Source organism: Gasterosteus aculeatus, chromosome 6, assembly GCF_964276395.1.
Source record: "Gasterosteus aculeatus chromosome 6, fGasAcu3.hap1.1, whole genome shotgun sequence".
NCBI classification, from domain to species: domain Eukaryota; kingdom Metazoa; phylum Chordata; class Actinopteri; order Perciformes; family Gasterosteidae; genus Gasterosteus; species Gasterosteus aculeatus.
The window spans coordinates 20,505,726-20,533,573 of record NC_135693.1 but is presented as its reverse complement, the minus strand read 5'-3'; the positions used below and the strand labels follow the sequence as shown (position 1 = coordinate 20,533,573).

General features: G+C 46.8%; 4 protein-coding genes across 8 annotated transcripts; 2 read left to right on the top strand and 2 right to left on the bottom strand.

The window, feature by feature from the left end:
• Positions 1-960: 960 nt before the first annotated feature.
• ncoa4 (nuclear receptor coactivator 4) lies at positions 961-7,981 on the bottom strand. 4 transcript variants are annotated; one of them, XM_078104394.1, is made up of 11 exons: positions 7,749-7,981; positions 5,016-5,142; positions 4,593-4,733; positions 4,419-4,510; positions 4,111-4,219; positions 3,831-3,881; positions 3,521-3,637; positions 2,612-3,307; positions 2,270-2,494; positions 2,097-2,189; positions 961-2,022 (listed from the first exon to the last, which is right to left on the bottom strand). In XM_078104394.1, the coding sequence occupies exons 1-11, from the start codon at positions 7,784-7,786 to the stop codon at positions 2,017-2,019; spliced, it is 1,695 nt and encodes a 564-aa protein (XP_077960520.1). In that variant the 5' UTR covers positions 7,787-7,981; the 3' UTR covers positions 961-2,016. The 4 variants fall into 4 exon arrangements, with proteins under 4 accessions (XP_077960520.1, XP_077960521.1, XP_040034062.2 ...); XM_078104395.1 differs by having other exon boundaries at positions 3,521-3,634; positions 7,749-7,965; XM_040178128.2 differs by lacking the exon at positions 7,749-7,981 and adding an exon at positions 6,985-7,106.
• Positions 7,982-8,661: 680 nt separating this feature from the next.
• yipf3 (Yip1 domain family, member 3) lies at positions 8,662-13,041 on the top strand. Its single transcript, XM_040178124.2, has 9 exons — positions 8,662-9,218; positions 9,567-9,776; positions 9,919-10,025; positions 10,093-10,138; positions 10,220-10,312; positions 11,170-11,301; positions 11,390-11,503; positions 11,575-11,698; positions 12,795-13,041. The coding sequence occupies exons 1-9, from the start codon at positions 9,147-9,149 to the stop codon at positions 12,914-12,916; spliced, it is 1,020 nt and encodes a 339-aa protein (XP_040034058.2). The 5' UTR covers positions 8,662-9,146; the 3' UTR covers positions 12,917-13,041.
• A 1,061-nt stretch (positions 13,042-14,102) lies between these two features.
• dnph1 (2'-deoxynucleoside 5'-phosphate N-hydrolase 1) lies at positions 14,103-15,659 on the top strand. Of its 2 annotated transcripts, none has more exons than XM_040178127.2 (4): positions 14,103-14,341; positions 14,781-14,852; positions 14,948-15,058; positions 15,521-15,659. In XM_040178127.2, exons 1-4 carry the CDS (start codon positions 14,206-14,208, stop codon positions 15,640-15,642), a joined length of 441 nt encoding a protein of 146 aa, XP_040034061.1. In that variant the 5' UTR covers positions 14,103-14,205; the 3' UTR covers positions 15,643-15,659. The 2 variants fall into 2 exon arrangements, with proteins under 2 accessions (XP_040034061.1, XP_040034060.1); XM_040178126.2 differs by having other exon boundaries at positions 14,128-14,341; positions 14,736-14,852.
• A 1,061-nt stretch (positions 15,660-16,720) lies between these two features.
• On the bottom strand, positions 16,721-25,423 carry tjap1 (tight junction associated protein 1 (peripheral)). Its single transcript, XM_078104393.1, is given in 9 exon segments — positions 16,721-17,965; positions 17,967-18,419; positions 18,497-19,147; positions 19,455-19,538; positions 19,822-19,929; positions 20,953-21,019; positions 23,121-23,282; positions 23,485-23,513; positions 24,566-25,423. Coding segments are annotated over 9 exon segments (1,941 nt in total). The 5' UTR covers positions 24,734-25,423; the 3' UTR covers positions 16,721-17,746.
• Between the last annotated feature and the right edge of the window lie 2,425 nt (positions 25,424-27,848).

The following is a 27,848-nucleotide window of genomic DNA, read 5'->3' as shown; positions in this document are numbered from 1 at the left end:
CTGATTAAATATGGAATACAAACATTTGAAGTATATTAAAAAACAAACAAATACAATGAATAAATAATAGTGACCGTTATTAACAGCTAGTAGTTATATAATCAGAACATTAACTTACAGACAATATACATTGGTGAGAAGACTCTTTTCTACAGAGAATATAAAAGGCATCATAATACAACTCATGAACTCAGATTTGAAATAAAACATTATACACTTTATCAGCTGTTAAATTGAGTTGCATCAGAATGCACCGGTGTGTGAAGTAGAAGAGCAGCAGTGATCAGCAGGTGGCGCTCTCGGCCTTCCAAAGTGATCACAGTGCAAAAACAAAACAGCTGTAGACATGAAGCCATATTGAAGTCTTGCTCTTCTGCATCAATAAAAATCACCTGTATAAAAGGATAGACCCAGGGCTAAACTCCACTTGAGATGATCTTACATAAGTAGTAATGATGTAATTAGTTGAAAAAGTATCCTCAGTACTTGTTGGTTACCCAGTAATGTCACAGCTTTCTTTCTATCAGTGTCATCCGGCTGGTGGGTGTGACCTGTTTATCTGTGTGTTAGAAGTGTACACTATCCAAAGCAACTTACAATAAGTGCATTTCATCCATAAGGACACAAACTCAAAGAACAAGAAACAAGAAAGTGCCATTTCATCAAATAAGCCGATGTACAACTTGCTGTAGATAAGAACCATTATGAGTCCAATGTAAGTGCTACAGTTAGTTAGTGTGTTAGTGGAGGTAGAGTCTGAAGAGGTGTGTCTTTAGTCTGAAGATGTGAAGGCTCTCTGTGGTCCTGATGTCTTCAGAGACCTCCTTCCACCATTTAGGAGCAGGACAGCAAAGAAACGCTACAGACTTTTATATTAAAGTATAGAACTTTCAGAGTAAAATCATTCAGTTAAAAAACTAAATGGAGACTTCTATGATAAACCAAGAGGAAGGACACAGATTTATTTCATGTTTTATTATTGTAAAGAAATATAATATATCAGACCCTCATACAAGCTTCACAGACCTGTATGAGCTCCAACAAAAAGCACCAATCACTGCAGAGTCGTGTGACCTCACAGACTGCGGCATGCTCGCCCAGATGCATTCTGGGTTACATGCTAACTTGAGTCCGGTAGATGTTAAGATGTGCTTTATGCTCGGAACGGAGTCTTCCAGTTGGTGTTGACATGTGACAAGCTTCGCCAATCCAAACCTTCAGGTACAAGACGGCTATGTCTGCCTGCAAGACTCAGCTCAGGGTAGAACATACTGATTAAAAACCACAAGACTATTCGTTTGGAAAGATCAAAACGCGTTACACATTTTATATGAGCTTTAAAATAATAATGCATCTATTAAGAATCGTATCGATAGAAAAGACGTTATTCATATCTCCCCGTTGAAGCCATTTGTGAAACAATCAGTCAGAAAAGTGTAATGCAGCCAACAGTCTAGACAGGAAGTAGATGTCTGGCAGCATCACAGGAAACAAGAGAAATAAAGGCTATGGTTAAATCCCCCCCCCCTCAACAAGGCTATTGCTCTCAGGCACCACTCAATCTCCTCCTGTCGGGATCAGATCACAACATGGATTGTGAAACATGCTGATCATTATTGATTAAATGTCTGCTGATCAACAACATTTTGTCAGAATAACAGAAATTTAAAACCTGACGGACTCAAAGTTGCCGCCGGTGATCAATATGAAACATACTGAATCAAAAGAGCTTAGATCATTAAGTATCAGTCTTTTGATAATCAATTAATAGATCAATAGTACAACTTTTCAACATTCTGATTCCAGACCCACAGATGTTTCAGAAACTAATTAAAGATCAATATATTAGAAGCTCTGATGAAGATACACCTCGACTCTCACTCAATTATTAGAGGAAATAAATGCAAGGTTTCCCCAGACGTGTATTGATCAGCGGGTTGTTGATGCTGATTGGAGGAGATCTCATTGTGATGAGGTCACAGGAAAGCAGATCGGCCAGAGTAAGAAGCCTCATCATCACATCTGGAAGAGAAGAAAGACTACATTAAAAGGAACTATTCCCCACCAACTGACGGATTGGACTGAAGTGAACTCACCTGTTCAGCAGCTTTGTGCAGCCACTTCTCTTTGTCCCCGCCCACTTTCATGCAAGAGAACAGGTCACAGACGGAGGGCAGCGCCAGGCGCTCCTGAAACAGCCACAGAGACTGTGATCACACAATGATGTGAGGCCGTCGATGGTCCGTGCTGGTCTCAGCGGTCCCGTTACCTGAGCCTGAGTCCTCTTCTTTTGCAGCCACTTGTCTTCTGCCGCCGGTTGGGTCTGATCTCCTGACCCCGAGATCACCCAGAGACCTGGATCCAGAGGGCAAAGGAAAGGAGACGAGAACCGCGAGCTCTGGTCCTCCCTGCTGGCCTTCTCCTCCTCAGGAGCAACCCAGGCAGACAGGGGGGGGTTGGTGGGGTGGAGCCAAGCCTCCAGGATGGCCTGAACCTGAGAAAACACGTCATTTTAAATCAAAAGTAACAATCAATTATGGGAATAACTTATTTTTTAGAAGTGAAGGAGGCTGAATGATTCATGGATGAAAGAAGAAGAAGAAAAAGTCACCTTCTGTTCCTGCTCTCTGTGATGCAGGGTGGGCGGGGCGTTCTTTGAGACAGTGGGCGGGGTTACAGGGACCCCGTTCTTGTCTCTGCCATCTTGTTTAAGCAGCCAGAGGCTCAGAGCTTCTCTCCCACAGTTCTCCTCACAGACACAATCGGAGAAGGAGGAGCAGACCTCATTGGCCCTGCAGGTCTGCTGCAGCGGCACCACCTGCTGAAGCCACGCCTCCAGGGCCGGTGTCTCGGGGGCTGCGGGTGAGGTGGGCGGGGTCTTCAGGCACTTAAGCTGGCCCAGGTTCTCTATCTCCAAGGCCTTGGTGGTCTGGCAGCACGAAGAGCAGTCAGCGGGGGGGCGGGTTGGCCCCATCAGCCAGTCGCTTGAAGACCAGCCGTCGTCAAACGGCTTCAACACACGTTTCCACCGCTCTGCGTCGGACGTGGTCTCCGCGGCAACAGTGGGCGGGGTGATGAGCCAGTTGCTGAGCTCCTCCTCCTCCTCCTCCTCCTCCTCCTCCTCCTCCTCAGGACTGACGGTAAACTCTGATTCATCAATCTTCTCGATGGAGAAGGAGGAGCTGCAGCTGCTGCTGGTCCGCTTCCTGCTGGCGTGAGTGTGGTCTCGGAGGAGCCACGCCTCCAGGTCCCTGATGTGACCCCAGGCCTGCAGGGAGTCCACAGAGGCCAGGACGGGACAGGAAGTCTGACACAAATACACAGGAAGTCAGTCGAGACTCTTAATTGGGTGTACTTCCTGTCGGTGACATCATGGGTCCATTAATGTTTCATATATTTGTAGTTGATAGATTGTGACTCTTTGATGTGATTCGACAGGGTTCAGTTGGTTTCACGAATACATTATTAATGCAGAGTGAAACACTGCAACCATGTGTGTGACTGTGCTCGTCTCTCTCACCTTGCTCTCCTCCATTAGCCAATCCTGAGGGTTCTTGCTGGACTGGTAACCAATAGGAGCTTTGCTTGATGGAAGAGCTCCCATCAGCCAGTCGCTCAGAGATCCGGACTCCATCTTCTGATCGGAAACACAAACCACATGTCACTTCTGCTTCTTAAAACATTTATAGTACAACATTCATATAACATTAAATATCATTGAAGATTTTATCAGCAGGAAATTGTGAAAGCCGTTATTTCCCCCCCGACAGATGTGTTAAAGTTTGAGCTGTAATTAAAATGTCATGTTTCTACCTTGTGGATGCAGTTACCTGTTTCTTGGCGGCGATGGGACAGCTCTGAGAGGACACTCCCTCCACCAACTGCAACAGGAAGTACAGAAAAGCCCTTCACATCAGTATCACGTTCACCGACAACGGTCTTTGTGAGGACCAACTGCCGGTGTGGACCTTTCTAGAGAAGACATTTAGTCCAGAGTGAGTGGGAAGGACCACTGAACGGTTGCAGTGGTTAGGGTTTTAGAAGAGATGGTCAGGAATTAAAGATCAATGGGTGTCCTCACAAAGACAGAAGATGCTGTGTGTGCGTTACCTGAGCAGTGATGCGGCCGAAGGAAGTGATGGCCTGCCTCAGTGAGCGAGCGTCGGCATGGAAACTCATCTCAGGGGTTTCCTCAGGTGTCAGACTCAGAGAGGACAACCTGCACACACAAGAGGAGCAACGTCATCATCATCTATTTACAACCAAATGCATGCGGATCGATTCGTGGATCAACACTCGTCCAGCCCAAAGATTCATGGCTGAAACTTCACATGTGATTTCAATAGATCATTATTATCATCATCAATATCAGTTCAGCCGTGAATCAAATCCCAGATCAAATCCAGACAAAGACTTACTTCTCCAGGCAGCTGGTCAGCTGGTTGTTCAGGTCGTTGCTGCTGTTGGAGCTCTGCAGCTGATGGACGATCACATCAAACTGTCCTCTGAGCTGAAAAACAAACACCAGTGAACACCAGTAAACACTGGTAAACACCGGTAAACACCAGCAGAGACCAGTGAGCAGTGGTTACCCAGTGCAGCCGGTGCAGCTGCTGCTGCAAAGTCTCAGTCTTGACTTGTTCCAGCAGCTCGATCTGACCCAGCAGCCAAACCTCCCGACAGCGAAGAGCCTCCTGCTGACGACTCACACTGCTCTGAAGCTCCAACCGCACCTGTCCTCAGGAGACAAGCAGGCAGTCAGGAGACACCTCTCCAAACGAATCACTACACTGAGCCTCTACGTGATTTACCAGGAGCACAGTCCAGTCCAGCAGACTACAGTTAGTGGGACGGTTGTTAGACGGTCGGTGAAGTCCACTCTTATAAAGTGACTAACTCTCACACACACCCACACTGAGTCAGTAGGACTGTGATGAGGTCAGTCTAGACAAAAGGTTTAAAAACACCGACGAGGAAGAGGATGAAGGTGATGAAGAGGAGGAAGAAGGTCTGACCTCTCTGGAGTTCTCCCTCAGCTGCTGCTCGGCCTTCATCACACCATTGACGGCGTCCTCCAGCTGATCCTGGGCCAGCCGGCATTGCTTCAGCCCAGCCACTGCAGCCACCTCGGCCTGCGGCATCCTGGACAGGAAACAGGAAACATGCACGGTGCTTTTCAACGTGTGTAGGGATGATCTGCAAGCAGCCTACGTTCCTCCTTGATACGCGGCAATGGAAACAATTCAGGTGGCTTTTAGAGCCCCGAGATGGAGTAAGTTACGTGTTTGTGACTCGTGATGTTTTCACCAACACGTAATCGTGAAGGCACTAACTGATCCAACACACACCAGATATTCTTCTGGTGTTTGGAAACATTACAACACGTGTCTGCACGTCTTTTCTTGTATTTTCTTTGTTGCTTTTTCCATGGACACACGCGTGTCTAGAGGTGGTCCACCTGGGACGTTATAGCCTAAAGTGCATCTTTGTGTGTGTGTGTGTGTGTGTATATATATATATATATATATATATAAAATGTTTTTTAAAATGATCAAAACTCCAAGGTGACGTCCTCAGATGTGTTGTTGGACTGGAGCAGCTGGTTCTTTATCCGGTTGGCCGGGTTAAAAATAGATCACTAGCATCAACACCACACAGGTGAGTCCAGACAGAAGGAGGATTTATCAGAATTCTATTTGTTCAGGTGTTTCTATTCTTCTGGTCAGACTGTGATGGACTCAGCTGACTCCAGGTCAGCGTTCCATTCAGAGGTGTAATCGAAGCTGCATTGTGTGGTGTGATTGGTCAGAGGTCTGGAGGGTCACCGGGATCAAACCAGTTACACCACTAACAATTATCAGACACAACTGGAGAACAGTCCTTTGTAACACATGCAAGTGCTTTAAAAGTCTTCACCGAGACATGAGAGTAGAGACGCTTGTAGAGAGACTTAAAAACACGTTATTTTACACATCAGGCATGCATACATGATACAAGCATGTATTCATATAGATATGGAACTCTGTTTGGGTGGGGAGGAAGTGGCCTCAGGGTGCAGCGCTGCTTCACTATCAGCTGTGAACAGTCAGCTGATATGAACCTGCTCAACAAGCAGTGCGACCTATGACCTGCAGACTGAACCGCTGACCCAGCAGCTTTTAAACTCCTCCACATCACACATATGTCTTCTATGATGTCATCACTGCTAGGTATCCTGAAAAAGGATCAAACATTTGTTCTATTCAAATTGTGTAAGAAAATGGAGTCACGTGTCTGTGAGTGAGTTACCAATATGCCACCAGTTCCAATACCTAGTGTTGGTTGGGAGTTATTCATTGCCATGACGTAATCTCAACACACGTAACCCAACTAGAGCGGACCGCTGCCCGCTCAGCGACGACCTGCGCTTAGAAATTGTGCCGCCTGCCGAAGAGCATCGGCAGTTGATTCGGCGTGACACCAATATGACGGTACTTGAAAAAAATCATACGTATGGATTACTGCACATACTGATTCAACCAGTATACCGGTATCAGGTATCGATTTCCTACCTTCATAACCGTAACAGCTGATGTTTCTCTTCAGCAGGGACCAGAATCTTACAAATGTGATATGAATTTTTGGCCATACCGCCCCGCCCCAATAGCAATAATAATATAATATTAATAATTTAATAACTAATAAAATCATTTCCATTATAATATAACAATAATATGATATTAAAACAGTAACAGAAATAATACTATTAATTACATTAAGGGCAAACAGAAGAATAAAGAGGTTGCCTCATGTGTCGGAGGGTTACTAAGGACAATAATAAAATGATCTAGAATAATACTTGAATAACAATAGTAATAGAATAATATAACAACTACAATACCAAAAGGATAATATGCATGACCACGTGGAGGCTAATGAAGAATAAATAGGTTCCCTCAGGGATCCGAGGACAGTAACAATAATATTGATGAATTAAGAGGTTACCTCATGGCCTCGTATTCGGACGGTTATTGTTGACTATCGGAGCTCAGATAGGAAACACGTGACCCTTTCCGCCATCGCCGCTTGCCGGCCCGCACGTACACACGAGAGGGGGCGGGGCGTCTGTTATCTCACACGGACAGCTGCGTCACATACACGCCACTTATGAACTATCACGTGACAGAGGCCTCTGTTCTCAGCTGATTGCTCGGCTCCATTCGCCAGCCTCCATTAAAACACGGCCTGTTCGGTAGGCAGAGTACATGGAAACTACGTCCCACTTTAGCAAAAGCCAAAGGTCACCCGGTAATAACCGCGTACAGTTCGTCCTGCCAGCAGATACTTTTACAACTACAGCCCACTACCGTGTCCGTCCTCCGCTGGGCCTACTGGACGGGACGGAATCCAAAGGATGGCATCTTGTTCCAGGGAACGCTATACCTGCTGAATTATAGGGTGGATCCTAATAATGTGTAATACATTGTTTAAAAAGTGGTGTTACGCCGTGTGAAGCCGTACCAATGAACGGTAAAGAACACACGTAGGGTAAATTTGGAGTGACTGGTTTAAACTGCTTCATGTGAAACAGAAGACCCCTCAATAAGATATGCAAGAAGCAGAGGCATATTTGCAGTATTATCGTGTATCTATTATCGTATGATGTGGCACCAAACGGAGGTCATAGCATGGTTTTAGTTTAAGTGGCTAACATTAGCTCGGCTAAGCTAACTAGCCACTACTCTCGAACAGAACAGTTTCTCACTGACCGGGTGCTTTTGGTCTGGATTCTCCCCTTTGACGTCATCAATCCTCCCAGATGTTAAAAAGAAACGTTGAAGAGAAGAGGGGCTCCGTTAACAGCCGGCGTTTCCTTCCAGCTTCGGCCTAGATGCACAAACACGTCAGGGAAAATAAAACATTCAGCGAGGACCAGTGCCGCGAGAACTGAAAGCAACTTCCCGCGAGAACCTGTCAGGCCAACGTAGCGGGCCCGCCCCCTGCTGGTGACGTTTCTTGTTGTATTGATCAACGTGTAACTGTAGAGTATTTTACTTGATCAGTGTTAGTGCATATATTATATGTACGAATATATACTAAGCATACGGTATATAAAAAGTATAAGGTATCAAAGATCAGGAACATTTATTGCCAAAATATGTTGGACATTAAAGGAATTTGACATGGCGGTCTGTGCATAACATCGGACAGTTAGACAATGAATGGACAATAAGACAAATAACATGAAAAAGACATTCAAATTTACAAATTTACAATTTAACAATACAGAGTAAAATAGAAAGCTATAGGCTAGGGCCATATAGATTATTAAAGGATACAATACAAAATTAAATTAAAAATGAAAAGTTAAAAATAAAGTGCGCTGACAACAACAACAACTGTGTTGTGAGTGTATGTGAAAGTGGCAAGTGTATGAATGTATGGAGTGTGAAGGGAGTGTGAAGGGAGTGACCGGTGAGATGTCACAGTCAGTCAGTCGGGGACCCGGGTGTTATATATGTATGTATGTATATATATATATATATATATATATATATATATATATATATATATATATATATATATATATATATATATATATATATATATATATATATACATATATAACACCCGGGTGTATATATATATATATATATATATATAAAAGAACAGTATATACGGACCCGGGGGGGGGGTTCAGGTGAGGGTCTGGCTCAGGGGCTGTATGGGGGGCAGCAGGACGAAGTTAAGTTATTACTAAGAGCAGTTTGTTCTAAAGTCTTATGTGAATATAAAAACACGACATCGGTCACCAACGTCACGTAACTTAAGTGATTTCATTAACTAAGATGTGATGTTATATACATTTCTATCGGTAGATAATGGAGTGAATTCTATTACTTAAGGATGCAGCCTAGCGACTTTGAGACACAGCTACACTTTGTGTATATAGTTACATAGTTACATTCACATGTATATATGTAGTTATATTTATTTCCGTATACTCGGTGCCTCGGCCGGTGACGTCATCACGCTCTCTGCGTACAGCCGCTGGAGGTGGAGTCAGAGCTTGTGGCGTTTGTGATGTAGATTTAGAGACTCGCACTTTTTATCCTTTCTGTGTAAAGTAACGATACAAACGGTAAACTACACGGTAAACCAAAGCAATGTCTGTGGGCTCCGGGAACAGAAACATGAACACGGAACCGTGGGGAAGCTTTGATGACAACCTCGTCCAGGTGAGCTAACATGCTAACATCAGAGCTACGTGCCAACAAACCTACCGGTAAACGTGCTAATCGGTGTTGTAAACCTATTGGTACACCTCTGCGCGTGGTGTTCACTTAACATTAGCAGTGTATTGTCTGCTCCCAACCTAAACAAGCTAACAAGGCTAACGACAACAACCGCTCTGACAGATGAGCAGGTAAACAGTCTTGCAGTGACGTCATGATGCTATACGAAAACCCGGAGAACCAGTCCCTCAATGACATTGTCACTCTGCCTCCTTTAAACGTCCGTGTGATGTTACACCACGTGTAATACGCAGTAGTAACTGTTTTGCTGTGTGCCCTTTGACCCCGCAGGGCGGCGGTTCGGCGGTCATCGACATGGAGAACATGGACGACACGTCGGGCTCCAGCTTCGAGGACATGGGGGAGATGCACCAGAGGATGAAAGAGGAAGAGGAAGTGACCGCGGAGGCCGCAGCCACTGAAGACGACACCGCCGAGGACGGCGAGTTCCTGGGCATGAAGGGCTTAAAGGGTCAGCTAGGCCGACAAGTAGCAGACGAGGTGAGTGATGCCACTGCACAGGTGAACTGGCAAGCTGGCAGGAGGAGGAGCCTCAACTCTTCATTCAGACTCACCTGGGTGTGTCTTAGAGTGACCTGTGTGATGCGTTCAGGTGTGTCTCCCGCCTGTGTGATGTGTTCAGGTGTGGCAGGCAGGGAAGCGTCAGGCCTCCAAAGCCTTCAACCTTTACGCCAATATTGACATCCTGCGTCCCTACTTTGACGTGGAGCCGGTGCAGGTTCGCAGCAGGTAGGACCGCCCTTTCCTGTTACCTGATGCCAACTGATGCTAACTGATGCTTCCTCTTTCCTCTCAGGCTGATGGAGTCTATGATCCCCGTCCGCATGATCAATTTCCCCCAGGTGCGGCTTTCTACTTTGTTTGTTAGAGCCACACAGGGCAGTATTTTCACAATAAGGTGAACTGGTGTGTACTTCCTGTAGAAGATCGCAGGTGAGCTGTACGGCCCTCTGATGCTGGTCTTCACTCTGGTGGCAATCCTGCTGCACGGCATGAAGACGTCTGACACCGTCATTGTAGGCGCACACACACACAGACACACACATAAAGACACACAGAGACGCACTCATACACTCATACACACACACACACACAGGGTAGGAAATTTATATATTATTTAGGTGTACATTTTTAACTTACAAAATGTTTAAGTCACTTTCATGTAAACCAGATTGCTCCATTAGACAAAAACGAATGAAATCAGTTTGTTGGAACAATACAAATAAAGTTGTGCAAAAAATAACTAATATTTATATCTTTTATTTAAAAATAGCTTATTGTAGAACTAAACAGGGCTGTGATTTTTTATAGTGCGGTTTGATCCGTGTTCTCTCCACGGTTTGCATGTCTCAGTGTCCTTGAGCAAGACACTGAAGCCCCAATGCTTTTTTAATTTACTTTTTTTTAAAAGAAAATCTACATTTCCACTCGCCCCCACCTGTAATACCTCCGCGCCCCACAGCTCGAGAACCAGTGCATTTAACGATGGTCGATGACGGAGGCTGGATTTGTTCACAGGTCTGATCAAGAAGCGCTGCTTTCTTTTTCTTTTTTTAATAACGTTTGATTCTTCCTGCACGCGACACCAGTAAAGAATCAAAGCATTCAATGGCAACTGGACCCGGTTATTACAGCTACAATGTTTTTGACAAGTTAACAAAATTGTAATTATGGGGGCATTTTGTGCCCCTTTCCTTGATTTCTTGGGGGCAATTTGGCCCTTTGCCCTCATGTGTGTCCCATGCTGCACACACACACACACACACACACACACGCGCTCACACAGTCTCACGCAACCTGGTTCTGTGCTGATGAGGTCCACAGTGAGTTGTTAATAACGGTCTTTCTCCTACTTCCTCTGTCTGTGTCTCAGAGGGAGGGGACCCTGATGGGAACGGCTATAGGAACTTGTTTCGGTTACTGGCTCGGTGTTTCCTCCTTCATCTACTTCCTGGCGTATTTGGTCAACGCTCAGATCACCATGTTGCAGATGCTCTCCCTGCTGGTCAGTGACAGTACTGCAAGTCCACAAAGTACAGCGTATTTTAACTACACAAAGTGTCTCCTGTAATTCTGTCACTTCTTGTCGTCAGGGTTACGGTCTGTTTGGTCACTGCGTAGTCCTCCTTGTCACCTACAACATCCACTTCCACTTCCTCTTCTACGTCCTCTGGCTGCTTTGTGGAGGATTGTCTACTCTGCGCATGGTTAGGACGATGTCTCCCGTAGGCCTGGAGTCCCTCAGCTGTGCACTAACCTTTGTCTTTTCACCTGTCAGGTAACCGCTCTGCTGTCCCGGACAGTGGGTCAGACTCCTCGTCTCCTTCTCTGCGGGACTTTGTCTGTCCTCCATATGCTCTTCCTGCTCTACCTTCACTTTGCCTACCACAAGATTGTAGAAGGTCAGAATCCTCATCTCATTTACTAAGGTCATGGTCTCTGCTGTCCTTGACCTTTGTGGACTACGTCCTGGGGTGTTTGGGGGATTCATGAGGAGTTTAACCTGCTTCACCTGAAACGGAATAACCTTTACAACTATCACGATAAGTGATACGTGGGCGGCCGAAGGTTGGCGTTTGGACTCCTGGCTGCTCCACGTCCCATGTCGAAGGGTCCCTGAGCACGACACCCGACCCCTAAAGGCTCTCTGCTCCCACTGTGTGGGAGGGTTTGAATTCGGGCTGTGAACACAAACACATTCATCTAATTGATTGTGTGGCCAAGATTAAAGTAAATATTTTAACGTAGTTGACGTATCTTTGTTTATCAGAAGTAGACCGCTAGTCCAACATGTTCCACCCGGTGGAATTCTGCCTCCGAGGTGATCAGATGTGTGCAGTTTTGTGTTTAAAATAACATTAACAATAGACAAGTGTCTAAATACACGTTTTCTAAAGTGATTACTCATTACTTTTTTAGATTTAGTCTTTAGAAGAACAAACATTCATTTAAAATATTGTAGCAACAACGACATTCATTCATTAATCGCCATTAATGCATTTCAAAATGTGCAATTAATTAGTTCATTTTTTGACAGCCCCAGTTAAAATGCAATGAAAGGCCATAACGTTGCTCAGCTGACTTCCTGTCTGCGTTTGCGTAGTGAGACTTCTGCCCGACGGTTTCCACTGAACGCGGCCGAGTTCGGTTTTGTCACATCGTGGACTTTTTGAGCCCTTTCTGAACAAGTCATTGCAATGTTCAAGATGTCATAACCAGTGAACACAACAAAAAACATTTAATCAGACAATATTTATTCCTGAAATATAAAATATTTGTGTAATTTTGACAATAAAATAAAACATAATTTAAAATGACCTCATTTTATGAGGAAAGAGCCTGAAAGACGTTTAAATCCGAGAGTAAAGAGTATGAAATAAATACCCTCATTGTAAAATGTATTTCAGCCGTGAAGTGCTGTCCCATTCATATCTAACCACTAATCAGGTGACCTCAGTGAGAAATTAGGATTCGACCTTTCTGCCATTGTGGTTTCAGGGCTCCTGGACTCTCTGGAAGGACCCAACCTGGCTCCCATGCAGCGGGTGGCCAGAGACGTGCCTGAGCTGACCCTGAATGCCACTGTGAGGGGCCCGGGGCCCCTGCTGAAGGCCATATGAGGTCCACAACAACATCTTCGTGTCTGACCTTTTTTATCCTTTCTGTCTTTAGTGGTTTTTGTTTTCATTCCAGAAATATTTATAGTTTCTGAACAGAGACTCAAATAAACAGCTATAACCTAAAATACAAGGTTCTCTTACTCCGCTTGGATTTCAATGTTTAATACTCAAATGAATGTTATTCAAATGTCTAATTGCATGATTTTATGCAATTGATTCAATAATAAATTCAAAAGTAGTGTAGTGTGAACTTAAATGTATTTAATGAAATATAAAACCAAAGCTATTTTCCATGGACGGGGCATTCTAGTTTTATCTAGATATGTTGGAAAAATTCTCACTCACTGCTGATGTAAAATCAGGACATGTATTAAATAACACTTACACACAATATATAGATAACACACATACAAGTTGTGCATCAGAGCTTCAAAGGTCTTCTCCGGTTACCTCGGTGCTACTGGCACGTCCAAAGATCTGATTGGTTCAAGGCAATGACAATCAACAATATCCGCCCCACAGACTTTAATGTGCGATGTCTACCTGGGGGCCAACTTCTCAGGTATGAAGTTACCCAGGGCCCATTGCAATATGAACACTGTATTCAATCGAATCCACCTACAGATGATACAAAGTGATCATCACAGATACTTTATTCATGTGTACGTAACCCTGCACGTACAACAAGACTCCAAACAGGCCAACAACTCATGGAACAAATGAGCAAATTTACAGGCTCACGTCAGGCTTATTAACACAAATATACTGTAATCATATTTCACTACGGGGATAAAAAGAGGGAAAAATTGAATTTTGAGAAATAAATAATATGTGGTGGGGGGGATTGGATGTGTGGGGGGAGTGCGTGACTACGGACCAAAATGAGTGACACTTGAGAGCCCTGATACATTAAATAAAAAGTTTAAAAATAAATGATTTGTAGATTTTTAAGTGAACAATAACAAATCTCAAAATGTTTTTGCTCTTAGTAAAGACCCTTGTGGCGGCCTCAGATCCGTGAGGGGGGGCACATCCCATCAGTGGGCTCAGTGCAGAGCCCCTCCCCAGCTACGTTATTAACTGCAGACTAAACTTTACCCTCAAGTCCATTTTGTTGCCCGACGTGCGGCCTGTCAGGTGCTTCCTCTTCAGCAGAGAAAGAACCTGCGAGACAGAATCAGGTCACGTGTAACTCACAGTCATGGCACGTGGTCTGACGTCACCACGCAGAGCGGCATTGCCATCTAGCGCGGGAAACGGCGACAGGACCCCAGGCTCCAACCGGGAGCATGAAGGTGTATTTCTGCGGCAGCATCCGCGGCGGCAGAGATGACGTCCGCGTTTACCGGAGGATCGTCCAGAAGCTGCAGAGCTACGGAAGCGTGCTCACGGAGCACGTGAGCTTCACGGAAATCAGCGAGAGAGGTCTCACACGCGCGTACACGTGCACACACAGGTCGGCGATGAATCTAAGATCAATTCAATTAGTTTTATTTTGTATCGCAAATTCCAAATGAGCCTCAGAGGGCTTTACGGTGTGTACACACGACCGATGAAGACCCTCCACGGGGAGAAAGGGGAAGAAACCTCAGAGGACGATCCGTCTCCTGATGGACAGACTACAGTGATGTCACGAGGACAGAATGTAAACGATGATCAATACATTCAATTCCGATAACGGGTTCAAATAATAGCGAGCAGGTGTACGAGTATATATATTGAATCATACTGACCCGAACCCCAAAAACAATTCCGCCAGCTGCCACTGAACAATCACTTGCTGCTCTTTCATCAAACATGGAATTCACTGACACCACAGAAGAAGCCAGTTGTGACGTCACTGAACTGTGCTGTGGTTGGACAGGAGAGGACGCCTCGTCAGCAGGAGACCGGTCCATCCATGACAGAGACGTGGACTGGTTGCGGCAGTGTGATGGTAATCAAACAATCAATCGCAGGATAGGTCAATCAATGGAGTGATCTGTCAATCAATAGTGATGGATGAATATGACCTTTAACCTCATGTTCCAGTGGTAGTTGCCGAGGTAACCCAGCCGTCTCTGGGCGTCGGCTACGAGCTGGGTCGAGCTGTTGCTATGGAGAAGAGAATATTCTGTCTATTCAGACCGACGTCAGGACGCAGTGAGGACACTTCCTGTTTCCTTCCTTCCTTCCTTCCCTCCCAATAACATCATAATAATCTCTGCTTCCTGTTTCTTTCTCCCTCTCATGTCCCCCTTCCTGTTTCCTTCCTTCCTTCCTTCCCTCCCAATAACATCATAATAATCTCTGCTTCCTGTTTCTTTCTCCCTCTCATGTCCCCCTTCCTGTTTCCTTCCTTCCTTCCTTCCTTCCATCCCTCCCAATAACATCATAATAATCTCTGCTTCCTGTTCCTTTCTCCCTCTCATGTCCCCCTTCCTGTTTCCTTCCTTCCTTCCTTCCCTCCCTCCCAATAACATCATAATAAACTCTGCTTCCCGTTTCTTTCTCCCTCTCATGTCCCCCTTCCTGTTTCCTTCCTTCCTTCTTTGTCTTCATTCCTCACTCTGCAATAACAATAGTCTTATGAATTCCCTTTCACAATAAAACTTCCTGTTTCAGATCTTTCTGCCATGATTCGTGGTGCCGCTGATGGCGACGTCTTCGTGGTGAAAGATTACATCGAAGACGAAGTGGAGAACGTTCTAGAGGAGTTCTTCAAACACCTAAAGAACGTTAAATAAAAGTACACCTGAAAACATCTTCCGTTGTTTTTTTTGTGGTTCTACAGACTTGTGATGATTGACAGATAGTGTAACATCTGGAAGGGGGCGTGGCTTCTGACAGCAGCTTAAAGAAAAGTGATTCATTAATAATAAACTACTGAAAGAACACAACATGCAATGTTGCTAGGCAACAGGACACACTGATGACACTTTTATCAGCTGCTGAAGGACCAAACTTAACAAAATGAAAACTGCTGAGGGAGGATAAGTATAACCGTTAATATTATTGTACAAAGGAAATATTGTTGAACCGTTGTAGTCTTAGTAGATTCAATCCCTGTTTGTACATATTAGACAATTCTAAAGTATTCGAAGGTAGCAAGGAAAAGGATGATCACATCTCCAATTATATTCAAAGCAGTCATTGAAGTTCCACTTGTCCAGCTGTGAAGTCTATTCATACCCAGAATGCATCAGTCACACACTGTCATTGCAAACTGCTCTGAAATATTAAACACTTGGCTTCTATTTCTCCCTCACAAAGACACCTGACTATTAGAAAGTGAATTATTTAATGCAGCCGCTCGCTAATTAAAGCCGATGGCGAAGATGGTTTGGGGTTTTAAATATTTGAGCAGCTTAGAAAGCAGATCTCCTTCAGCCCGGATACAGATGGTGATCTTTCATTTAGTTTAGGAGGAATGCAGCACGTCTGCAGCGTGAGAAGAACATTTTACATTTGAATAGTTAAACTAAAAAGTGTTATCAGGCCTCAAAGTGACTTTTCACTAATAACTGTGAGGGGGGGGTCTGTGGGGGTCTGTGGGGGGGGGTCAGCATGACAGAGTTCTAGCTGAGAGCAGTTCGTCCTCACATCTTCTGATATGGGTTGAACGTTATACATCAGAACATTCTAATGGATATTCAGTCCCGTCCCATGATGAGCGGCCTCAGCAGGATGCAGACAATCAAATGAGACACAGCTAAGATTTCCCATCTTTAGCCTAGCACGAAGCCTGTTAGCTTAGCTTATCAGTACCTCAATTATAAATGAGTCATTAAATGATTGAAACACAATTAAAACACAGACTTGGTGTAAAATATCAAATATTCTTTTAATAGATTCATTCTGCTTTTCTGTTCTGCTGCAAAGGTGTTAATTAAGTTTCATCGTTCGTGTCCCCTCATGCACTCTCATAGCACCTTTACCCATAATGCACCAGTCTGTGATTGGTGCTTGTTGTTAACCGGATCAATTGACTATTCATTTATTGAAAGACGTTCATTGTTATCGATTAGCTGATGAAAGCAGTTCAGATCAATACTGATCAAAGACTGAAGCACTAACTGTGCTGATCAATAATTCCACTTCCTGTGAAAACAGTGAAGAAACTTACGCAGCCGATCAATCAGTGGTCAACGTTCCTCGGTGAGCGTCACAATCAGAGAGCTGTGAAAAATAATCAGTGGATTTAAAGTATGGATCAATATCATAATAATAATAATTATTAATATTAGTAGTAATAAGTATATTATACTCTAACGACATGAACCTGAACCGTCTCATCTTAAGGCGTTCATGTCAAAATAAAAGCCTGTTTCTCTCACTAACAAGCTTCCATCTCGTCAAACCACATAAAACAAACAAATAATCTGTTAATAATGGATTAATATTCATATAATGAGGGTGAAATAAAAGGTGAGGACCCCAAAACAACTAAACCCTGCAGATCAGGTGACTAAATAATAACATGAAAGGAAATCACAGACGAAAAGACAAAATAAAAGTTTGATCTTCAGAGAGAAAGTGACAGAAAGTGAGAGAGAGAGAGAGAGAGAGACAGAGAGACAGAGACAGAGAGAGAGACAGAGAGAGACAGACAGAGAGAGAGACAGAGAGAGACAGAGAGAGAGAGTGTGTGTGTTTATCAAGGTGCCTCTGGTCTCTTCTGTTCTCTTCAAAATAAAAGCTCCGTTTAGGAAACAAGGCTAAGACGTCCATAAAGTTTTTAGTTATAGTTCATTATAGTTTATTTTTTTCTTCTGCTTCGACAGGCGCGTGGCAGCATTCGGTAGACGATGGCTTTATCCTGGATGTGGTCCGTTTCCATGGGAACAGCCGTCAGTCCAGCAGTGTGCCTTGCTCCTGAGCTCGGGTCAGGCTGTCTTTGCGGTGCAGGTGATGCACGCCCATCCTCTTCGGGCTCTTCTGACGACGTTTTGAGGGGGCGGCGGCAGCAAGGGCGGGGTCTAAATCAAGGAGGCGGGGCGAGATGACGGGCAGGTCACGGCTGAGGACGTCTCTCTCCTCAGCAGAGCTCTCCTCCTCCTCCTCCTCCTCCCCCCCCCTCCTCCTCCTCCTCCTCCTCCTCCTCCCTGTGGGCATTGGTCGGGGTTGTTGCCATGGCGACCTCCGTGTTGCCGGCCTCCCTGCTCATCAGCAGCCTCTCGCCCTCCTCCGTGGAGGCCTCCGTCCCGTAGCGCGCCCCCCCCCTTCTGCCGGGCCGAGCCTCCATGTCGGTGTCGGTGTCAAGGCTGGAACCGCGGCTCGGCGTCCAGCTCCGCGCCGATGAGCCCTCCTCTCCGTCCGAGTAGGCCGCCCGGTTGCGCTCGGAGGAGGCTCCGCCCCCTGCGGCCGGCCTCCTCCTTTGCAGCTCCTGTGCCGTATGGCTGCTGAAGGAGGTGCGGTGAAGCGCCAAGTCGCTGGCCGGTGCCACCTTCTCCACAAACATCCGCTGCCAGTTGGCCAGCAGGTCTTCTTCCGAGCTGCCGGAGCTCGCCAGCACGCTGAGCGCCTGAGGGGGAGGGGCTTGAGTTAGTACGCATGCGACAACAAACAGGCTTTGCCCATATACGTGCGTGTGTGTGTCACCTGTGGCGGGCTGCTGAAGGGGCTGGACTGGCCTGACTGTGGCTCACTGCCGATGTCCCGCTGCGACAGCGGCGTGCGGTGGAGGAACCCCCCCCCCGAGGGGGCGGGGCTTGCGGGGGTCGTGCGCTCGTCATCACTCTGCACCAGGCTCAGCGAGATGGCCTGCCGTGTGGCGTATGTGCAGTTGGGCAGCGGCGAATTCTTGGGGAGCTTCACCTTGTCATCCGAGGAGAACTCGATGACCTTGCGACCCGCGTACAGCGGGTGGGGGTGTGGCGGCGCCGGATAGGGGTTCAGCTTGTCAAAGGATGTGGCCACGCCCCCCTCCTCGCCGCCCGACTGCCCGTCCAGGCTGTCCTGACTGCGACAAGAGCCATTCTGCTGAGCCGCCTCTTGGCACTCTGGGGGGGGGCCCGTCATGTCCACGTGCACGAACACGTCCTCGGAGGCGGGCCGGCTGGCGCTGGAGGACTGGGCCGAGTTCAGGACCAGCGGCTCCGGCTTCTCCAGCACGCGGGCGATGACCGAGGTCGGCACCACGTCAGCCGGGGTCAGACTTAGCGTGTCCGGGTCCAGGGCGCCGGGGGCGGAGCCTCGCTCAGGTAGGCTGGTCATGTGTTTGTTGAGCATGTCCTGAAGCTCAGAGGGGAGCTACAACACACACACACACACACACACACACACACACACACACACAGAGTAAGTAAGACGTGGGGGTGACCTGTGTGACCCTATGACCTCTGACCCCCTTGTCCCTGTCCAAAGGGGTCCCTCTGGAGTCCAGCCCTCTTTAATACCTAAATGTGGTCTACAGGCCTTCAACTCTTCTCTAGAACCTCGAGAAGTTCTAAAACAAAGAACTTCTGTTGACCTCCAAGAACCACCAAGAATCTACAGGCGATGACCCCTGACCTTGGATTATTGGGAAAAAAAACTTGTTGAATAAATAAATACTCACATCAGCAAACTTGTGGTTCCTAAAATGTGACTTGTTGCATTTGAGCAGCTGGACAGCAAGATTACAGTCCTGCCTGTACCGCTCCTGAGGAAGAGGGAGACGATGAGGAGTAGAGCAGGAGGAAATAGAGAAGAAGTGGATGTAGAGGCAGAATAGGAAGCAGAGGAGGAAGAAAATAAAGATGGAAGAGGAAATAGAGGAAGTAGAGGGACATTTGGGGTATAGGAGGAAGAGGAAGACAAATTGGAAAAAGAAGAATGTCCATTAACAGATATATTTTAGCAGATATATCTACTCGTACTACATATCCATTAGTATGACAGAGGTAATACTACGGTAGTACTAATACCCGAGTACTTGTACTCACATTGAGCTCCTCGAGGCGGTCAATCGAGATCTTGGCGTCCAGCAGTTTGTTTGTTAACTCCACGATCTCCTGGTCCATTGTCTTTTTGTCCCTCTCCACCTTCCGTAGCTGTGAAAGGAGCATGAGATGACATCATCAACCATCAGGACAGTGAGGCAGCCAATCAGGAGTCTGAGGTGGCAGGAGGCGGAACTACTTCATAAATTATAATAATTATAATTATAAACGAGCAAATCGTTGTTATGATTATTTTTGATATCATTACAATTCTTATTATTTTTATCTTTTTTATTATTAATATGATTTCTATCATAATTTTTCTTCATTGGTATTATCGTTTTCATGGACATCATACGTTTATCAATATTTTTACTTTTGTCATCTTCTCATTTACATTTATTTTTAATAACTATTTATTTTATTATTGCTTTGTTACTTGTTAAGTTATTAACCCATAGCATTATATTCTATTTTATTTCTCGTGCACTGTTGTCTGATGTCTGACATATTATGACAATAAATCTTTCCTGATGAATATTAAAATACTGGCGGTTAATACATTTACCATTATTTATATTGTTGTATAATTAACAATCAATAATAATGAGACAAGTTAATAATCATTTTTTTCTTCCAGAATTTCTTTTTGTAGTTCCAGAAACAAAAGAACTAAATAAAACTGAGGATGAGGAGAAAGAACATGAATGAAACGCAACTGCATGAACCCAAGTTTGACTGACAGCCGCCTGATGAAGATGAAGATGAGTCAGTCCATCACAGAGCAGCGTGAGAGAGGAGGAGACAGGAGAAGACGATGAAGGACAAACATTTCAGATAATCGAGCAATGTGATTGGACAGTGAGAATCCATGTTGGAACGACATCATGAAGGATGAGACGAAGGACAGACGGGAGAAAGAGGGGTCAGTCAGGGGGTTACCGTGGTAACAAGGTCAGAAGTACATCCTCATGACAACCATCCTGCTGTCCGTCAACTCCACTTTTCCACAGAAAATCGATTCAAGGCCTGAGAGCGTTTCTTCATTCAGTTACAGTCTGATCCAGGACACACACACACACGCACACACACACGCGCACGCACACACACACACACACACACACACACACTTACCAGAGAATGAAGCTTCTCTTCCAGATCCTGATTGGTTCTTTGAGACGCTGTGTAGCTGTTCTGGAGTCTGCAGGATTACAGACAAGTTACAGACGAGTAGACAGACGAGTGACAGACGAGTAGACAGACGAGTGACAGACGAGTGACAGACGAGTGACAGACGAGTGACAGACGAGTAGACAGACGAGTAGACAGACGAGTGACAGACGAGTGACAGACGAGTGACAGACGAGTGACAGACGAGTGACAGACGAGTAGACAGATGAGTGACAGACGAGTGACAGACGAGTGACAGACGAGTGACAGACGAGTAGACAGACGAGTAGACAGACGAGTGACAGACGAGTGACAGACGAGTAGACAGACGAGTAGACAGACGAGTGACAGACGAGTAGACAGACGAGTAGACAGACGATTGACAGACGAGTGACAGACGAGTAGACAGACGAGTAGACAGACGAGTAGACAGACGAGTAGACAGACGAGTGACAGACGAGTGACAGACGAGTAGACAGACGATTGACAGACGAGTGACAGACGAGTAGACAGACGATTGACAGACGAGTGACAGACGAGTGACAGACGAGTGACAGACGAGTAGACAGACGAGTGACAGACGAGTGACAGACGAGTAGACAGACGAGTGACAGACGAGTAGACAGACGAGTAGACAGACGAGTGACAGACGAGTGACAGACGAGTAGACAGACGAGTGACAGACGAGTGACAGACGAGTGACAGACGAGTAGACAGACGAGTGACAGACGAGTGACAGACGAGTGACAGACGAGTAGACAGACGAGTAGACAGACGAGTGACAGACGAGTGACAGACGAGTAGACAGACGAGTGACAGACGAGTGACAGACGAGTAGACAGACGAGTGACAGACGAGTAGACAGACGAGTGACAGACGAGTGACAGACGAGTAGACAGACGAGTGACAGACGAGTAGACAGGCGAGTGACAGACGAGTGACAGACGAGTAGACAGACGAGTGACAGACGAGTGACAGACGAGTAGACAGACGAGTAGACAGACGAGTGACAGACGAGTAGACAGACGATTGACAGACGAGTGACAGACGAGTAGACAGACGAGTAGACAGACGAGTAGACAGACGAGTAGACAGACGAGTGACAGACGAGTGACAGACGAGTAGACAGACGATTGACAGACGAGTGACAGACGAGTAGACAGACGATTGACAGACGAGTGACAGACGAGTAGACAGACGAGTGACAGACGAGTGACAGACGAGTGACAGACGAGTAGACAGACGAGTAGACAGACGAGTGACAGACGAGTGACAGACGAGTAGACAGACGAGTGACAGACGAGTAGACAGACGAGTAGACAGACGAGTGACAGACGAGTGACAGACGAGTAGACAGACGAGTGACAGACGAGTGACAGACGAGTAGACAGACGAGTAGACAGACGAGTGACAGACGAGTGACAGACGAGTAGACAGACGAGTGACAGACGAGTGACAGACGAGTAGACAGACGAGTAGACAGACGAGTAGACAGGCGAGTGACAGACGAGTGACAGACGAGTAGACAGGCGAGTGACAGGCGAGTGACAGGCGAGTGACAGACGAGTGACAGACGAGTGACAGACGAGTGACAGACGAGTGACAGACGAGTAGACAGGCGAGTGACAGACGAGTGACAGACGAGTGACAGACGAGTAGACAGGCGAGTGACAGACGAGTAGACAGGCGAGTGACAGACGAGTAGACAGGCGAGTGACAGACGAGTGACAGACGAGTAGACAGGCGAGTGACAGACGAGTGACAGACGAGTAGACAGGCGAGTGACAGACGAGTGACAGACGAGTGACAGACGAGTAGACAGACGAGTGACAGACGAGTGACAGACGAGTGACAGACGAGTGACAGACGAGTAGACAGGCGAGTGACAGACGAGTGACAGACGAGTAGACAGGCGAGTGACAGACGAGTGACAGACGAGTGACAGACGAGTAGACAGGCGAGTGACAGACGAGTGACAGACGAGTAGACAGACGAGTAGACAGGCGAGTGACAGACGAGTGACAGACGAGTGACAGACGAGTGACAGACGAGTGACAGACGAGTGACAGACGAGTAGACAGCAGTGACCCAAGGAGCTTCATCATCACAGGTGAAACCGGTCTGATCCTCACCTGCGGAACTTGTCCCTCATCTTGTCCAGGTCGTCTCTGGTCCGGCTCAGCTCCGCCTCCATGTAGTGACGGCTGCTGTCAAATTCCGCCTCCATGGCCTCCATCTTGTGGGTGGAGAGAGAGAGGCAACGTTGTAGATCCTCATTCTGCTGCTGGAGGATTCTGGGTAATGGGAGGAGCATTCAACGGTCAGTGAGGTCATAACAGGAATTGGGTCTTTCAGGGTAGATCCCAAGCAGAGAGACACTTTTTAATCTACGACAATATATATTTTTAATCTACGACAATACAATGAAAGTGATCATAATGTCAGCTGGTGAAGCTTGGTGGACAATAATATGTCTAATAAAACATTGATTCTCACCTGATCCGCTCAGAGTCTGAGAATGTCTCCTGTAACACATCAAACTGATGTCAGTCTCACGTACGAATACACACAGACGTATATTCATATATGATTTGGGAGGGTGTCATCACACGGTGTGTTTTAAATACACACAAGATGTGAGAACAAACTGCTGTTAATTGTAACTTTTCTCAGGTAACACAGCCAGGCTGTCCGCCAGGTGATGGACAATTTTGTGTTGATCCATTACATAAAACCCCAAAGAAATACATTTGAAACTGTGTTTTTACCATGACAAGACGTAGAAAGTCCAAAGGGGAGAATACTCATGCGAGGCTCTGTGTATGTTCAAGTCTTTCATTGTAAGCACAAAACTGCGTCTCTCAATGTCTCAAACGTCAGAACTCCAAGCTGGCTCGTTGCCCAGGTGACGTCATCTTCATCACCTGACCCGCTGAGGCGGAGCCTAAGGACCCTCAGCAGCCTTACAGGAGTACTACACCTTGGTGGACGGTCACAATTGGATTGGAACCAGGAGGAGGATCCAGGTACAATGTTTTACAAATAATCTCATTATATATAAAAAGTATCCATCACTAAGTGAATAAACAACTTGAGTTGCTTTTCCTGGATGCTGCTCTTATCTAACTGATCACAACCATTGATCATAGGACTGATCACATGACCCGTCGGTGATGTCAGGTCCTCCTGGGTCACAGATAGTCTCCCAGAATGCACCACGTTTTTATACAATGGAACTTCTCAGCTGATCAATTGCCTACAGGGACATGAAATCAATGACTCACTGCTAACCGGCCAATCAGATCACTGCGTTCTGCAGCTTCCTTCTCAGATAATTTGCTATGAACTGTTTATCTGCTTTCTGAAGTTTATTACTGCCGACCATCGGTTCATCCCCTGACCTTTCTACTGTTGCATTCTGGGTATTGTGAGCTATGAAGATGGTTTTCCACTTTATTATAACCAGAAAACCTGGTAATATTTTGCAGAGCAGTTTGAGAGGAACCAGTCATTTTATACGTTAGCATTAATAATAAACCAGGAGAGGTTAATGGTGGTGCCCGCTCCCCCGACCTACCTTGGCGTGGGACAGAAGACACCGATTAGATGCAGGAGGTCTGTGTTTTTGCCTTTGTGGCTCCCCAGTCTCTTGAACCAATATCTTTGCTCCTCTATTCACCCTCCACGCCTCCTCTTTATGCCCCGCCCCCTCTGTGACTCTCCCTTGCCTCCCGGGCTGCTGCATTGCTGCCACCCAGTCGTTCCAGCGCCGGGTCCGGTCGGTGGGCGGTCCCTCCGCACACTGCTTTCTGTGGGCTGGGCTTCCGTGGCGCTGGGCGGGAAGGTTTCCTCGCTCGCTGTAGGACGTCCTCCCGAGCAGCGTCAGGTGGGCAGGACTCAGGACGCTACAGGTGATCTCGTCCAGGAAGTTGGAGAAGCGGACCTTGTCCTGCAGAACCTGTGTCTTCCAGTTCCAGTCAGTCCCGCGTGGGGGGGGGTCCGAGGAGCGCCGCAAGGCGGGTGCCTGCTGATCCCACCGGTCCAGAGAGCAAGTGGGCGGCTTGAGGGCGGTACCGTCACGACTCCTGCTGTCATCCAGCAGCTCCTCGGACCGTGACTTTCTGATGAAGTCATAGGCGTGAGCCAAACCCGGCGGCTTCAAGATCCCCTTGGGAGGCGTGGTGGTCTGGTGAGGCAGGTTGCGGTGGGCAGGCCTCTGCTGCGCCGGGGAGCCTTCACTGTGGCGAGGACTCGTGGCAACGCCCACCGCCGCGGTTCTAGCCCGGCTCCGGCTGAAAGGCGGTGGAGGCGTGATGCAGAGCTCTACACTGGAAAGACTGGAGACATCAAGCTCGCTGTCCGAGAGCGGCGAGCTGGCGGGGGGGAGGCGGGCGAGGCGCAGTGGCAGGAATGGAGGTGTGTTTAGGGGGGGTTGGTTTACCTGATTGATGTCGGGGTGCGGCGCAGGTGGAGCTACGGGCGTGGTGCGGCGCTGCTCGCGGTGCTGGGGCGGAGCCTTCCGATACGGCTTCCTGGGCGGGGCGGCACTCGTCATCCTCGGACTTCTTCTGCGATCGGTCAGCAGAAGAAGAGTTAGAATATACGACGCCGATGTCCGCCACCAACCTCTGAGCACAGCGCCTCAACAACAACTGGACTGCTCTCTGTGTCTCTCCCCAAGTGTGTCAATCTATGTACTGTGTGTGTGTGTGTGTGTGTGTGTGTGTGTGTGTGTGTGTGTGTGTGTGTGTGTGTGTGTGTGTGTGTGTGTGCCTGCCTCAGGCAACACATTGATCTCAAACTGTTTCCAGAACAGGAAGTGCTGCTCAATTGATATCAATGAGGTTATCGTTAGCATGTTAACATTAGCAAAGCTAACTTTACAAACAGTAAAGGCAGACTACTGGTTTCTACTGGTCTGATGTGTCTGCTGGTTTCCACTGGTCTGATGTGTCTGCTGGTTTCTACTGGTCTGATGTGTCTGCTGGTTTCCACTGGTCTGATGTGCCTGCTGGTTTCCACTGGTCTGATGTGTCTGCTGGTTTCCACTGGTCTGATGTGTCTACTGGTCTGATGTGTCTACTGGTCTGATGTGTCTACTGGTCTGATGTGTCTACTGGTCTGATGTGTCTGCTGGTTTCTACTGGTCTGATGTGTCTACTGGTTTCTACTGGTCTGATGTGTCTACTGGTTTCTACTGGTCTGATGTGTCTACTGGTTTCTACTGGTCTGATGTGTCTACTGGTCTGATGTGTCTACTGGTTTCTACTGGTCTGATGTGTCTACTGGTCTGATGTGTCTGCTGGTTTCTACTGGTCTGATGTGTCTACTGGTTTCTACTGGTCTGATGTGTCTACTGGTCTGATGTGTCTACTGGTTTCTACTGGTCTGATGTGTCTACTGGTTTCTACTGGTCGGATGTGTCTACTGGTTTCTACTGGTCTGATGTGTCTGCTGGTTTCTACTGGTCTGATGTGTCTACTGGTTTCTACTGGTCTGATGTGTCTACTGGTCGGATGTGTCTACTGGTTTCTACTGGTCTGATGTGTCTACTGGTCTGATGTGTCTGCTGGTTTCTACTGGTCTGATGTGTCTACTGGTTTCTACTGGTCTGATGTGTCTACTGGTCTGATGTGTCTACTGGTTTCTACTGGTCTGATGTGTCTACTGGTCTGATGTGTCTACTGGTCTGAAGTGTCTACTGGTCTGAAGTGTCTACTGGTCTGAAGTGTCTACTGGTCTGATGTGTCTACTGGTCTGATGTGTCTACTGGTCTGATGTGTCTGCTGGTTTCTACTGGTCTGATGTGTCTACTGGTTTCTACTGGTCTGATGTGTCTACTGGTCGGATGTGTCTACTGGTTTCTACTGGTCTGATGTGTCTACTGGTCTGATGTGTCTGCTGGTTTCTACTGGTCTGATGTGTCTACTGGTTTCTACTGGTCTGATGTGTCTACTGGTCTGATGTGTCTACTGGTGTCTACTGGTCTGATGTGTCTACTGGTCTGAAGTGTCTACTGGTCTGAAGTGTCTACTGGTCTGAAGTGTCTACTGGTCTGATGTGTCTACTGGTCTGATGTGTCTACTGGTCTGATGTGTCTACTGGTCTGATGTGTCTGCTGGTTTCTACTGGTCTGATGTGTCTACTGGTCTGATGTGTCTACTGGTCTGAAGTGTCTACTGGTCTGATGTGTCTGCTGGTTTCTACTGGTCTGATGTGTCTACTGGTCTGATGTGTCTACTGGTCTGATGTGTCTACTGGTCTGAAGTGTCTACTGGTCTGTGTTCCGTGACCCTCACCTGCTGTTGCTATGTTTTATAATCTAGAAAGAGTCAAGAAAGTTGGCATGAACATGCAATTGGCTTTTTTCTGAAATCTGAATGTGTACATACTAATATGTTAGCATGCTAATGTCAACAGAGCATTTTAACATTATTATAATATAAATGACCACAGCCAGAAGCTCACACTGAGGCCCGATGCAATGGTAAAATGGCCACTGCAGCACTCTTTCCTAAAGAGTACACTGAACCAGGACCGACAGAAGTCCATCATTTACAGACATCCTGTCGCCATGACAACCAACTAAAGTCAACACTGCAGCCGTGTTGTTCCACCTGAGCCCCCGTGTTCATGGAGTCTCAGCTGAGTGTGTGTGAATACATGGTCACCTGGTACGTCAGCACCGGACACTCTTCATCCTCTCTGCAGCGTTGGTCCTCACACTCAAGAGCTCTTCCTCCTCTGAGCCTCGTCTTCAGGACCTGAAGCACAGGACACCAACAAGGAAAAACAAACCGTCAGTGGCTGAGATTCACTTGAGGAGTCAGAGCGAACCTCACTACACGTGAGCACACACC

Coding starts and splice junctions, on each gene's coding strand:
- ncoa4 (XM_078104394.1), bottom strand. CDS start 7,786: ATGACGTCAAAGGGGAGAATCCAGACCAAAAGCACCCG. Junction 5,143..7,748: donor ATCCAGACCAAAAGCACCCG/GTCAGTGAGAAA, acceptor TTTCCTGTCCAG/GATGCCGCAGGCCGAGGTGG. Junction 4,220..4,418: donor CTGACCAGCTGCCTGGAGAA/GTAAGTCTTTGT, acceptor TTGTGTGTGCAG/GTTGTCCTCTCTGAGTCTGA.
- yipf3 (XM_040178124.2), top strand. CDS start 9,147: ATGTCTGTGGGCTCCGGGAACAGAAACATGAACACGGAACCGTGGGGA. Junction 10,139..10,219: donor GCATGATCAATTTCCCCCAG/GTGCGGCTTTCT, acceptor TACTTCCTGTAG/AAGATCGCAGGTGAGCTGTA. Junction 11,302..11,389: donor TGCAGATGCTCTCCCTGCTG/GTCAGTGACAGT, acceptor TCTTGTCGTCAG/GGTTACGGTCTGTTTGGTCA.
- dnph1 (XM_040178126.2), top strand. CDS start 14,206: ATGAAGGTGTATTTCTGCGGCAGCATCCGCGGCGGCAGAGATGACGTC. Junction 14,342..14,735: donor CACGGAAATCAGCGAGAGAG/GTCTCACACGCG, acceptor CTGACACCACAG/AAGAAGCCAGTTGTGACGTC. Junction 15,059..15,520: donor CAGACCGACGTCAGGACGCA/GTGAGGACACTT, acceptor TTCCTGTTTCAG/ATCTTTCTGCCATGATTCGT.